This window comes from Triturus cristatus, chromosome 10 (assembly GCF_964204655.1).
Source record: "Triturus cristatus chromosome 10, aTriCri1.1, whole genome shotgun sequence".
NCBI classification, from domain to species: domain Eukaryota; kingdom Metazoa; phylum Chordata; class Amphibia; order Caudata; family Salamandridae; genus Triturus; species Triturus cristatus.
Genome location: NC_140593.1, coordinates 898,606,109 through 898,620,047, shown reverse-complemented (window position 1 = coordinate 898,620,047; position 13,939 = coordinate 898,606,109). Strand labels below are relative to the sequence as shown.

At 48.6% G+C, this 13,939-nt stretch overlaps 1 protein-coding gene across 50 annotated transcripts in view; it reads left to right on the top strand.

Moving 5' to 3' along the window:
• Nucleotides 1-13,939, top strand: part of MAP4 (microtubule associated protein 4) — a 1,793,677-nt gene that overhangs the window by 839,195 nt on the left and 940,543 nt on the right. For all 50 annotated transcript variants that reach the window (XM_085628688.1, XM_085628664.1, XM_085628660.1 and 47 more), the window contains one exon: nt 11,885-11,992. In XM_085628688.1, coding sequence (XP_085484814.1) covers nt 11,885-11,992 — 108 coding nt within the window. The remainder of the gene's footprint in view (nt 1-11,884; nt 11,993-13,939) is intronic.

The window sequence follows — 13,939 nt, the reverse complement described above, 5'->3', positions numbered from 1 at the left end:
CTTCACGTTCTCCCCGTCCGTCAGCTGACGCGGGTTGTGGACAGTAGTAGCCTGGCTCCACCCCCGGAGCCTGTTGGGTCAGGTCCGAGCCGCCTTCCCTTTCCTGGAGCCGCAGCGTCCTCTGCCCAACTTCGTAGCTTTTGTACGAAGCCCTCCATTCCATCTTTGGGCAGCCCAACTCCGTGAGCGCATCTTCGGGCCCTGAACTCGGCTGGGGGTTCCAAGCCTTCGGTGGCTTTGGCTCCGGCGCCACAGGGCCCCCAGAGATCCAGGCCTGGATCCGAATCTGCACCGGTCGATCTTACGACACCGCCACGAATACATTGGCGACACCACCGCCCCCACATTCGCCGGCTGTGTCCCCAACCGCCTTTGACCCCAGCCTCCCCCTAGATGTGGACACAGAGCCGGACCGGCGTCTACCGACGTCGGGACCGGCTCTGACCCGTACTTTTGTAACCTTGTACTCCCCTTGTGTTCCCTATCGCCCTGAGTGGCTACCAGAGGAATATAAGGAGGACTGGGAGGGTCTATGGACCCTCTGGCAGACCAGTTAGAAGAACCGTACTGGTGAGAGGAGTTGGGTGGGGCCAGTGGTCTGGACACCTCCCCAGACCTTGGCATGGACACCTCCCCAGACCTTGGCATGCTATTCCCCCCCCCTACCATGGCTACGGAGGAGGGTACATCATACGCAGTGGTGTTGCGTAGGGTGGCTGAGGCCTTGAACCTTTAACTTCCTACGGTGGCGGTCAGGCCTAACCTCCTGACAGAGGTGCTTCAACCAGCAGCGGCCTCTTCGGAGCCCCTGCTGCCATTAATTGAGGCCCTCACAGACATCCTTTTGGGCACTTGGTCTAAGCCCAACGCTGGGGCTCCTGTGGATAGGATGATTGCCCGACGCCACCGCCTGGCCCCGGGCGACCCCATTTTCCTCTCCCAACACCCCACACCCGAGAGCTTGGTGGTCCAAGCCTCGACTTCCAAGGCCGCATTCCCTACCGCACCACCTGATAGGGAAAACAAGAAGCTAGACCATCTTGGGAAGAAGATGTTTTCTTCCTCCAGCTTAGGACTGCGGTCGGTGAACACTGCATGTCTCTTCGGCTGTTACTCCTGTTCTGTGTGGGACACGGACGTGCAGGTGATGCCACAGTGCCCGAAGGCGGCCTGGGCTGTGCTCTCTCTCGTGCAGTTACCGAAGGGTGAGACCCTGGGAAGTTCGCCATATGATGCGGGCTGGACACAGCCGACTCGCTGGACAGGACGATTTCAATGTCTGTAGCCCTAAGACACTACGCCTGGCTGAGTTTCACTGGCTTTTCAGGTGATGTCCAAGCTACACTTTTGGACATGCCCTTTGATGGCCGTCGTTTGTTTGGTGACAAAGCAGACAACGCGCTCAAGCACTTTAAGGACTCCAGGGCTATGGCCAGGTCCTTGGGCCTCCCTTCTACCTCTCGCCCCGCACAGTCTGCTTTTCGCCCCTTTCATGGCTACGGAAGGGTTGCCCCACCATGTTCTGTCCAGGGCCACAGGCCTGCGCAAGCTGTCCAGCCCTGGCGCAGTCTGGGGCATGGGACACACCGTTGTGGGTCTGGGGGCCAGCGGGCGGGCCAGTCCATTAGCAGCCCCCTCTGCAGCAGCCTCCAAGCACGTCGGACAGGTGGGTTTTGCAGATAGTCTGAAGGGGCTACTCCCTCCCCTTCGAGACTACTCCTCCTTCCATGCCACCGCAGTTCCATCGCATGTTGGAGGATCACTTGGCCCTTCTCCAACAGGAAATTACGTCTCTCTTGGCCAAGGGAGCCATCAAACGAGTTCCTGCCCCAGAAGTAGGTCGTGGTTGTTATTCCCACTATTTTGTGATGCCCAGTAAGGACAAGGACCTGCGTCCTATCTTGGATCTCAGGAACGTCAACCGGTTCCTCCAGAAGGAGAAGTTCAAAATGTTGACATTGGTTCAGTTCCTGTCTGCCCTCAACCCTGGAGACTGGATGGTAGTGCTGGACTTGCATGACGCTTAGTACCATATCCCCGTCTTGCCGTCCCACCGGCATTACCTACGGTTCACGGTAAGCCATGAGCACTTTCAATTTATCGTGCTCCCCTTTGTCCTTACCAGCGCCCCTTGGGTGTTCATGAAGGTGATGGCCGCAGCTCATCTGCCCAGATCAGGGATTTCAGTCTTCCCCTATGTCGACAACTGGCTGTTGAAGGCGGGCTCGCCCCAGGCTGTTGTGTCCCACCTCCAGACTACTTCCGATCTCCTGCATTCGCTGGGGTTAACCATCAATGTGCCGAAGTGACACCTGATTCCCTCGCAGAAGCACCTTTTCATCGGAGTGGTTCTGGACACAGCGCAGTTTCGGGCCTATCCTCCCGAGCAGCGAGTCTGGGATATTCGGGCTATGATTTCGATCTTTAAGCCTCTATCCCGGGTTTCAGTCAGACTGACCCTGAGGCTACTGGGCCTCATGGCCTTCTGCATCCTGCTGGTGGACTATGCCAGGTGGCATATGCGGTCTCTGCAGTGGGATCCAAAGTTCCAGTGGGCACAGCATCAGGACAATCTTTCCGATTGCGTCCTGATCTCGGAGGGCACTGCACACCAATTGTAGTGGTGGCTAACAAACCAGGATTGGTTCAACGGCAGATCCCTATCCCTTACCCAACCAGAGTTCACAGTGGTGACAGATGCATCACTTCTGGGGTGGGGTGTTCACATGGGAGAGGCGGAGATCAGAGGTCACTGGTCTCTGGCGGAGTCTGGGCTCCACATCAACCTTCTGGAGCTTCGGGCGATTTGTCTTGCACTGAAGGCATTCCTTCCTTTTGTCAGAGGAAGGGTAGTGCAGATGTTCACGGACAACACCTCTGCCATGTGGTAATGCATCAAACAGGGTAGGGTGGGGTGGTGGACCCTATGTCAGGAGGCACTTCGTCTCTAGAAGAGGCTGGAACATCAGGGCATGTCCCTGGAGGTTCAACACCTAGCAGGTTCCCTGAACCCCAGGGCAGACTAACTCAGCCGCCAGTGCATGATGGATCACGAATGGAGTCTTCACTCGTAGGTGGTGCAAAATCTTTCAGCAGTGGGGAGAGCCTTGGTTAGATCTAGTCGCCACCGAAGAGAACGCGCAATGTCAGCAGTTCTGCGCGTTGGAATTTAATAGGCGGCACTCGCTAGGCGACGCTTTTCGTTGCGAGTGGAGTTGCGGTCTTCTATATGCCTTCCCGTCTATACCACTTCTGCCCAGAGTGCTGAAGAAGATCAAGCGCGACCGGGCCAAAGTCATTCTTGTGGCCCAGGACTGGGCACGAAGAGTTTGGTATCCCGAGCTGCTGCACATGGCCATCAATCCTTCGATCAGACTGCCCCTTCGAGAGTATCTTCTGTCGCAGCAGCAGGGGGTGGTCCTCCACCCGAACATGTCCATCCTCCACCTCCTTGCGTGGAGATTGAGCGGCGACAGTAGACAGCTTTGGACCTTCCTCCCGAATTCTGTAACGTTATCTTGGAAGCCAGGCGTCCCTCCACCAAAACGGTATACACCTGTAGATGGAACAAATTTGTGGCATTGCACGCAGCAAAGGCTGTGGATCCCCTTTCTACCCCTCTTTCTGAGGTTCTCTTCATTCTTTCTTTGGCCCAGCAGGGCTCTGCTCGGGGCACTTTAAAAGGCTATCTTTCGGCCATTTTGGCTTTTCTTCGCCTTCCTGATCAGCCTTCTCTTTTCAAGTCCCCTATTGTAAATCGCCTCCTTAAGGACATTACTCACTTGTTTCCTCCAATTCTTTTCGTAATGCCCCAGTGGGACTAGAACCTGGTTCTGACCTACCTTGTGTGCTCCTTACGAGCCGCTGCTGAACTGTCCTCTCAGACTTTTGACTCTTAAAACTGCCTTTTTGGTTGCCATCACCTCTGCTCACAGGGTGAGTGAGCTTCAGGCTCTTTCTTCTAAACCTCTTTTCCTCGCTGTTCATCCGGACATAGTTGTCCTTCGCACTAGGCCTTCTTTCCTTCCCAAAGTGTTTACCTCTTTCCACATAGGACAGACAATCACTTTGCCCACCTTCTTCCTGCCCTTGTGTCCTTCTAAAGAGGAGGAGAGGCTCCACCGTCTAGATCCAAAATATGCGCTTTCATTCTATCTGGATTGCACAAAGCAATTCCGGGTGGATGACCAGCTCTTTGTTGGCTATGTGGGTGGCAAGAAAGGTCGGGCCGTGCAGAAGTGGACCATCTCTCGATGGGTCGTTGTGTAGTGTAGTTCCTATTTCCCTTATAGGTTCTGCGCATTGGAATAATATACACTGTAGTTTTAGCATAGGACTAAGGTCAGTATGCTCCTATCGAGTACATTAAACTTAATTTCTTGTATGTGCCAGCTAACTCAGAGGTCATTAGAAACTTCTCGAATAAACAAGAAGGGATTTGACAGACACCACCTACCAAGGCGCAGGGGTACTGCTGAAGAAAAATTCTCTGGATCCAGTCTGACGCCTGGGGCCAATTCTAAGGTGCAGAATCCATAACAAATACAGATATATCGTTACCGAAGGTAAGTAACTTGTTCATTCAGTCTTCAGAGCCAGTTACCATTTTGGTCAGACTGCTTTGAGCAACTTGATTAGACAGTTTGTACTGATTATTGTACTTTTTAGGTCTCGCCTGAGCCAGCGCATGCGTTGCTCTGCGAGACATTTAGTGAGTGGGCTTTAAAAAGCCGACCACAGCTTTTTGTGTGACAGAGCATACGGTTACGCGCACAGTTACGAGCAGAGGCGCCATCTGGCTTTCCTCTCGCTCTCCCAAGCGCGCGCACCTCGCGCCGCCTCTCTGTCTTGCTCGCGCTTCAACACCTCTCCCCCCCCCCCCCCCCCCCCACAGAGCGCGTCTCGCGGCCGCGGGTCTTGTTGCTCCTTCGCTCGGGCTCATCTACCAAGCTACCTTTACGACATTGAACTGGTGTAACTTTATCTCCTACTGACAATCTCCTTTGCTGTCTCAAATCGAAGAAAGACTTTCACCTACCCGAATCTTGCGGCTGATCTCAGTCCCAATCTACATATTGCCGGTTAAAAGGGCACACTCCAGGTCGATCCCTCAACCGGATTTCCCAGGCAACCTTTCACAGAATCGCAAATGCCAAATGTTCACTCTGCTCAGCTGTTTCCGGGAGACGCATGCACAGCCAGCTCTGCTCAGCGCCCCTCTAACCTTCCCTGACTGCCCCAGTCCCACCCCTCGTGCTCCTTTTTTTCTCCGTGCCGTATGAAACACTCTTTTCATCTCTGGAGATAATTGAGCGCGGAACATGAAAAAAAATGTAAACTGGTAACTTCTTTGCAGTTTCCGTTTGCACCATGCCTGCGGGTGTGCAAAATACGATCATAATTAGAGATTCTATAGTCCTCGTGGAGCAGACGGCATCGGCCCCACCACAGGCGCATTAGCAACTTTATTTGCAGCAAAACTGTGTTTGAAATAACCAGGAGAGGGACTCAGCAAGCAATAACAAACATACATGCGACCACACCCTGAAATCAAAGCCCCTTCTTCAAGCGACAATAATGCTGACATCACATTTAGGATGCGTTCTAAATATTTGATCTAGTGCAGATCTGGCCTCAAGTTGCAGCTGCGCACTTTACGGATACAATTTTTATTGTAGCAGGAACATCTTAACATGGAACAGATTTTTTTTTTTTTAACTGAGTTTTACATAGCAACAGTTGCGTTACATGAGGACACATTGATTTTAGTTAGGCACAGGGAGTTTAAGTGATTTGCCCAGAATCACAGGATGTTCAGCGTCGATTTGAGACAGCGCATGCGCACCATGTAGAGCCGAGACCTAAAAAGGAGTTAACAATGGCACACGTTATTTATTTTTTTTGCGGGAAATTATCATGGTAAGTTAGTAATTGTTTTCCAGTCAGGAGACCCAATTATAACACCCAAGCCCCAAACCATTCTGGCACTCATATAACTTGTTGAGTGGGGGTGAGCTAATGCTATATTGTAAACACCCATGTATGAAATGAAATACAGAATTTAGTAACATACATGTTATCAAAATGGATGCGCTAGAGCTGCCACGTTTTCCTGCTCCTGGCTGATGTGCTGGGCCAGTCTATGTTTCTGTATTTGAATTCTGGGACTTGTAGTCTTGTTTCATAACGAATTTAAACAAGACTACACTTCCTAGAATACAAAGAAAACACTTCGTTGAATTAACACATCCCGCACGGACCTGAAAATTTGACGGGGGTGATGCGTTGCGTTAATTATCACCACATACACCGTTCATAAACAGCCAAGAAATATAATATCACGCAAAATAAATGGAAGTGTCTTATGATGTGCTAAACATAAATTCCGTCGAATAGTCCCGAGGAGGGGATGTTTGTTACCCATTTTCTGCTAATTCCGGCCTGTACAACGCAACCAAACTGTCGGGAATGGAGGTCACTTAAAATCAGTTGAAATATCTTTTGTTTATATTAGAATGATGAGGCGTACCCTTGGTTTTGCCAATAAATTAAAAACCAATACAACATCGTTATAGGGGGAATATGCATTTGCCGCGGGCCCCCAACTCCTTAAACTGACCCCGATAAGCAGAGACGGGTGTAGCGGGCGGCAGAGAGAACAGTAGTTTGCAAACAGAAAATAGAGTTGATACAGAGGGGGCCCTTTGGAAGGTGGGCCCTGGGCAATTGCCCACGCCTTACATTCCAGGCTTTGCCCCGTTATACCCTCCTTCACTCCTCCTCAGCCGACGCCCTACATTCTCCCCACGTCTCCTCAGCCACTCGTCTGCCCATTTTTCTGTCAAACCCTAGCACTCCGTCACCTCCCCCCCCCCCCCCCCCTCCTCCCCTTTCTTCATTCTCCTCTATTCGGCACTTTTGTTTCCCTTCACTTATACACTCCCACAGCCCCCTCTGCCCCCATCTCTAATTACCCCCACCCCTCAGTCTCAATCGTTTCTCTTCAGCCTCTGTCGCCTACTTCTCGTTTCTGGTTCGCGTCTGAGGCCGATAACTTTGAATCCCAGCAGGGTCGGCTCAGCACCTAATTCTTCCGGTATTGAAACAGCGTGTCCTTCCGTTGGGTAGCTGTACCCCCCACCCCCCCCCCCCTCCTGTTTCCAATGCTTTCAAGGGTTACACGTTAGTGGAAACGCGTGCATCATGGAGTGACCCTCGTACACTGCGCTTCGCCCTCCCCAGACCCTCCTTTACTCATCTTTTCACCTCTCTTTACCTCCTCCTCGCGGTCATCCCCGCTCCCTTATTATCCGGACCCGTCCAGTCTCCCTGCAGCAGCTCTCGATGCTTCCCTCCGCCGGCCTGTGTGGGCCCAGTCCCGACAGCGGTGCAGCCCTTAGCGCTACTACTGGCCGGTGGTGCGTGTTGGGAGGGGGGACTTCAACTCAGACGCTGCGGGAAAAGTTACAGTTGTGGCAAATGCACCAGTCTAGAACTGTTTGGATTCTTATTAAATAAAAAATAAAAAACATTTAAAAGCAGCAAGAGTGCTATTTCAAGAAGTAGACTGATTCAGTTGCTGCCCCATACTTCTTAAAGTGGCAGACTGGGGGGGGGGGGCATTGCCATGGACTCGGCTCGGTAGAGGGGGCTCAAGGCGGCAGGGTGTGAGCAGAACACCTACCCAGGCGTTGAGCATTAATAAGGGATTAAAGCCCGGTTTAGGGTCAGATATGACGGCTGCTAATGGCTGGCCATTAACTGTAGTACTCTCAGCACAGCAAGCCCCACCCAAATACAGCCTTGAACTTTAACATAATAGGTGCTGCATTCACTCTAAAGTACCCGTCTACTCTACAGAAACAAACAACTCCCGGAATCAAGAAACACACTGAAAACACAGATGGACAAAGAACAAGCAGAGCGCTGTAATCACTCGTACCTCAGCTTTTCACTTCCATTTCAGAGCGAACACAGCAGCACGTGGGCCACACCCAGTGCTCATTTTGAGCTGGTGGTTTCCGGTGCTTGGCACAGCACCTGCACTTAATTGGTTTCCAGTGCTTAATTGGTTTCTGGTGCTGAGATAAGCAAAATGACGGTTTATGAATAAAGTATGCATTCAAAATGACTAATTCCTGCCTCCCCGCCAATATTTTAGCTTTGGGGACTTGGAGTAATCTGAACTGTCGCACTTGCAGGCGAGAGAAATGGTTCGAAGCTGTTTTGGTACCGTCTTTGGCAGCGATGACTGGGATAATGGGTGGTGCAAGCTGCAGCAACCTTCTGGTCACGGCCCGGCACTTATTCTTTTACAAATTAAGCGCTGGCCACACCACGCCCTACCTCTGAGGAACAACTATTTATTTCCATTCACCCAGCAAACTATTCATCACCAGCCACATTCACAGGAACGGGAAACACAATCCCGCTCAACCCATCCAAAGAAGGACCAGTCAGCTAACAGCAGGACGCACAACCCCTTTCACGTCCTTCACGCCCTAAGACGACATATGAGCAGCTGACCCCTGCCGCCTCTTCTGTCCATCCTTGTGAAGCTAGCCGTCCTGGGCCTACTGTACTCAGTCGATCGACAATTACTTATGTCAAGGGTTGACACTTGTCCCCATGGTCGTCAACTCACCAAAATGCATGGCTAAACACTTATAAGGTCCCAAAGGCGAGACCCATTGGCTATGCCAATGCTTGTTGCTTTTATTTTTAGGTCTCGCCAACGCAGCGCGCATGCGCTGCATAGGAGACCTTTAGCAGTCGTGCAGATCTTTTTCAAAGCACATACTCGTGCTTGTGGTGGCATACGCCTTGCGGGAGTGCGCCACATGCACGACTATGTGCTTTGAAAAAGAGCAGACTGCTCTCCCCAGTGCGCGTGCACCACTCGCGGGTGCACCCCTCTGCGCCTCTCTCTCGCTGCAGCCTGCACGGCTTTTTTTTTAAAACTTTCAGCGCATGGCGCGCGCTTGTTAATAACGTTTTTGCTTGCCATTTCCATTCAATAGGCTCTGCTATTGCACCCATATGGGCGTACTCTGCCTGACACACTAGTGTACACTATTTGCATGCCGAGGGTACTTGTCTGGGATGCTGCCCAGTTGGCAGGAATTCCCACATTATGCCAGGTTGCTGCAGTTAATCCACGGCAGTTGCTATTACTTTGATGGCCACCACTATGTTATCTATATATGTTACATAGATTTCTGGGGTGGGTAATGCCGCTTGTGTAAATTGTGGTGGCTGTCGGGTTTTTTTTTTTCTCTAGTTTTATTTTTTTCTTTCTTGCAGTGTTTACTCTTGCAGTCCTACTACTTGTTTTTGTTTTTATGCCTGTTATGAAATAAAAATGATGCAGTTGAAACAGTGGTAAATCAGTTGCCACCCACTAACTGTTCTTGGTTTGTTCACGTTTATTGGTGCTGTTGCATGATAGCTCAGTGAGATAATGACTTTGAGCTGCAAGTTGCGATTTGGGAACGCTAATCTTCCATGGTTGTCAAACGTGGTACCATTACATTGGGCAGTCCCTTGCGATGTGACAATGATGGCAGTCTTAAAGCATTGATGGTCACAAGCTATGAAAGCAGTTCTTTATAAAAAGGTTCTGTTCTGGACTTGAGGAGACTGTTCAAAAGGGGGGGGTTGGGGTAGAAGCAGTATTTTGCCACAGTTAGAAGTGGTGATGCAAATACGCCGGTTAGTGCACAGCCCACCAAGCATATGAATTGCATTTTGTCTTAACACAAAGACTGTGCACTGTGGTGGAATATGAGACCTGTATGACGGATCCTGGAGGGGCGGAGACTTGACCTTAAAGAATGCATACCTGTAGGGGGAACAGCTAAAGTAGTCTGTTTGTGCACCTGACAAGAAAGGAATTTGCCAGCCTAAAAAAGCATTCTTTGTTTTCAGTGCTAGTTAAGCGGAAAAAAATCATGCTTGGGGTTATAATGTAGGAACGTCTTTTACCTATTGATCTTGCAGAAATTTGCTTTAGATGATTCTCTTACTGACAACTGCTTGCTGACAGTATGCAGTCCTCCTGGCCCTTTGAAGTAGAGTGCAGTACATTGGACGTCGTACTACGCTCTACCTTGCATATGGGGCATAACACACACAATCTGTATTTAAAACACCAAATTAAGCACGTTTTGCCTTTAAAAAAAAAAAAAAAAATCTTTATTTTTACGAGCACACTCGCAAGTCCTCAATCACAAGCGCACTGACACACTCATGGGTACACAAACACACACGCCGACAGACCCATAAATAAATACTCAGACACATTTGCACACTCAAAACCAATCTCACAAAAATGCACGCGCGTGCAAACACACACACTGACACAATCACATACACTGACCCAGTGATACAGACACGCGCACACAAATATGCACATACTGACATTCTCACATACACAATCACAGACAGACTAATACACATCACATACACATTTATACAAACAATGACTGAAACATTCTTACACGCTCATAGGCACACATACTCGTACAGTACACACTCGTAAACTCATACACGTGCGCTTGCACGCATGTACGTGCACTTATATCCAGTGTTGAGGAGAATAAAATAGCAAAATAAAAATATATTTTTAGAATATTTATCCAACTTTCTCTATTATACATCCTCATTGAACTGAACAGTTTAGTTTTATTGTAAAATGTGTGTTATCTAAATGCCCTGTGAGATTAAGATAAAGAGGGAACCCATTAAACTGAAAAGCTAAGAAATGGAAGAAAACCTGGAGGCAGGCAAAGCCAATATTTCTCAACTTTCCTGCCGTTAGGTTTTGTTAGTGCTTGTTGCGGACGTTGAACAGAAAAAAAACCAAGCATTGGCATAGCCAGTAGGTCTCGCCTTTGGGACCTGCTGCATAACTAAATACTTATAAGGTCCCGAAGGCGAGACCTATTGGCTATGCCAATGCTAGTTTCTTTTTGTAAACAATTTATGGATATAAAGCACTTTAGGGGATGGGCTTTTCATTTTCTTGATTATGCTGGATATCTCACAAAGCAGGAAATGCTACTTATTTATAAATATATTTTTGCAATGTATTAAATGTAGAGCCTTAAACCTCTCACCTCCTTGGCAATATTCTTAAATTGTTAGTTTATTTGTGGGGATCCCTAATCCCACATCAAAGTCTTAACTACACAATTATTTTTCCAAAATTCCAGATCTACACTCTCCAAATGATCAAGATTGTCACAGCCAGACTAGTGTCTGGAAGCTCCTCTGCTCTGTGTGACTTGTGTTCTTGTTGGACCTGTCACTAGCTACCCATGAGCTTCTAGGTGCCCTATCTCCCCTACACATTGTGTAGTGCAATGTAGTTTCCCAGAAAAGGCTGAAAACTCAAACCAGTGAAACTAAAACATCAAAAGATCTTTTGTTTTATATTTTTGACCTAGGCAAAATTCCCCAGTGTGGCACATTTGCAGATTCCAGAAGTGCAGAACTATGAAAATACGAAAAAGAATCTAGAGTCTCAATAGCATTGCATGCTTACTTTTTATTCTTGTGTACTCATTTGTTTTTCTATTTATTTCTCTTAGTTTATTTCTCTTGTCAGCTAATAGGATTGGTCAGACAAGTCAGTTATATCGTATGGCATCATGCATGATTTGTGCAGGTAACGTGAGCCACTTTTGGCTGGCATGCAGGAAAGTGAAGTACTGTGTGTCTCAGTGTGAGGAGTTAGCAATTTTGGTCAAGGCAAGACCATAGTGTATGACAGGCATGTAAGACTGGCTTGTGCCTCCCATCTGCTCCTTCATAACTCAGCTTATGCAGCTGTTCGTCCTGGCTTTATTCACCTCATGAACCCCATTTTCCCCTGTTTTTTTAGAGCCCAGTCATACTGCAGAATTTGCATTACTTGAAGATTCCGCTGGGACTTTAGCAGAGTTGGCCGGGGAGGTTGAATTCAGTGGCTGGCAGCACACCGAAACAGGAGGTAAGACAAAGGTCTGCTGGGAAATAGTCTTGAAGTAGCAAAGTCTTGTCGAAAAGCTGCAGCACGTGCTATTGAACTATTCAGTTGGTGCCTAATAAAGGTCTTTTCTTCTTCATGTACTATAATATCACTTGCCATTCTTTGTGTAAGAACTGTTCCTAGAAGGGAATATCCATTAGATTTATTCTGAACTGAACATATGATCAATTTTGTATTTCTGAATGTTTTCATCTTGATTGTAGGGGGGTTATAATGAATCCTACATTCAGGTTGCGCTTTCTCAGATCTGTCCCTTTGTGGCTGGTTGATGAATGTGCATCTGAAAATGTTGCTCAAACAAACGTGTATTAATGTTTAGATGTTTGTATCTTGACACTAGTACAGCTAAATAATCATCTGTTGGAGTGCATTACCAATAGCCCGCTATTACTGAAAGGGGATGATTGTTCTATTTGTTGGGAGGGGCTGATTATCATTTTAGATTATTTTGAATTAGAAGTAGTGCTATTTAAGGGAGATGTTTGGTAGCAAAGGTTCAGAAAAGGCCAAGTTGCTTCTGAAGTGCATATTGAACCTCTTGCTCTTTGTTAGCAACCCTTTGCACTGTACAGAGTATTGCTATTATACATGAAAGTTGGGATTTTCTTTGCAGAAAAATATTTTAAGGAGAATAAATATATATTTTTAAGGTATTTAATAGCTGATTCAAGTCGTGCTTTCTGGATGATCCTTCTAACCTTTAATTCCTTACTGGAATAGTCCAAAGTTTCAGGCTGGATCCAGAAAATATAGGGCAATACATCTGTTTGCCTGACCCACAGCTCCATGTTGTCGTCTGTTGCGGATGTGACATGCGTGGGGTCAATATGTAGGCCCCTCCCAAGCTCACTGACATTAGTTCCTTTCTTTTGGCACAGTTGCGGATCCGGAGAGCTACATGGGTCACTTCTTGCTAAATTTTTCTCAACTTTTGTCAAGGCTTTCTCTTATTGTTTCCAGTGTGCTATGGACATGTCCTTTCTAAAACCTATTGATCTGTGACTGATCCCCATTTGGCCTGTCTGTGATGCTAGTGGTGGGACCACATCTTGCTATAACTTTCTCTTAATCCACCGGAAGGCGATTCGGGAGAGGACGATGAAACTTAGAGAGGGATGGCAACAAAAGATCCTGTGTTGCTCCTGGAATGCATTCTCAGTCCCGCAAACTATCTCGGGGCTACTCTTGGAGCCTTTTCCGTGACCTAGGGACCAAGAAGTGACCGTCATCGTTTGGTAAGTCAAAGAAGTCAAAGCACCACTCTACTTCACTGCGCCCTTCCAAGTCCCTGAAAGGAGCACATGGTATCCTCATGCCTCTAGACCCCACTCCCGCATGTCAACCACAGAGCCAGAGCTAACCTCTACACTGCGCCTCCTGGAGTTTCCTAGTGCTGGAGTGACTGCTTCCCAACTTTAGGAGATTTATGAGGAGCTGGCCACATCGTTGAGCAATCAACTCACGCAGGTGTCTCTTCTGGCCCCAAGGAGCAGAGCGATGTTTCACCGGATTACTGTCAGTGGGTTCTACCTCGATTCCGGTGGACCTTCTGGATCCAGACCGACACCCGTCCTCAGCCGAATTCTGTCTCCAGGACCCTTGCCAGAGTTCGGTCCCTCGACTCCATTAGCGGGTCACCGACGCTGGACACTGATTGACAAGGTTGACCCTAGTGTTCTGCCCAATTCAGTCGGCCCCACAACTACCCCATCCGAAGTAAAGATTGGCACCGCCCAGGCCACGGTAGCCTTCAGGCTCTAATACTCTCCACCTGTCCTTTGGCGGGCCTTAGTTTGAGGATGAAGCAGAGTACAGTGCCTTCGACCCCATTGATGACATTGCTCAGTCCTTCCTGGAGAAGAACTGGTACAAGAGTTTGGTGACACCAGCAGGCTAGACACTTCTCCA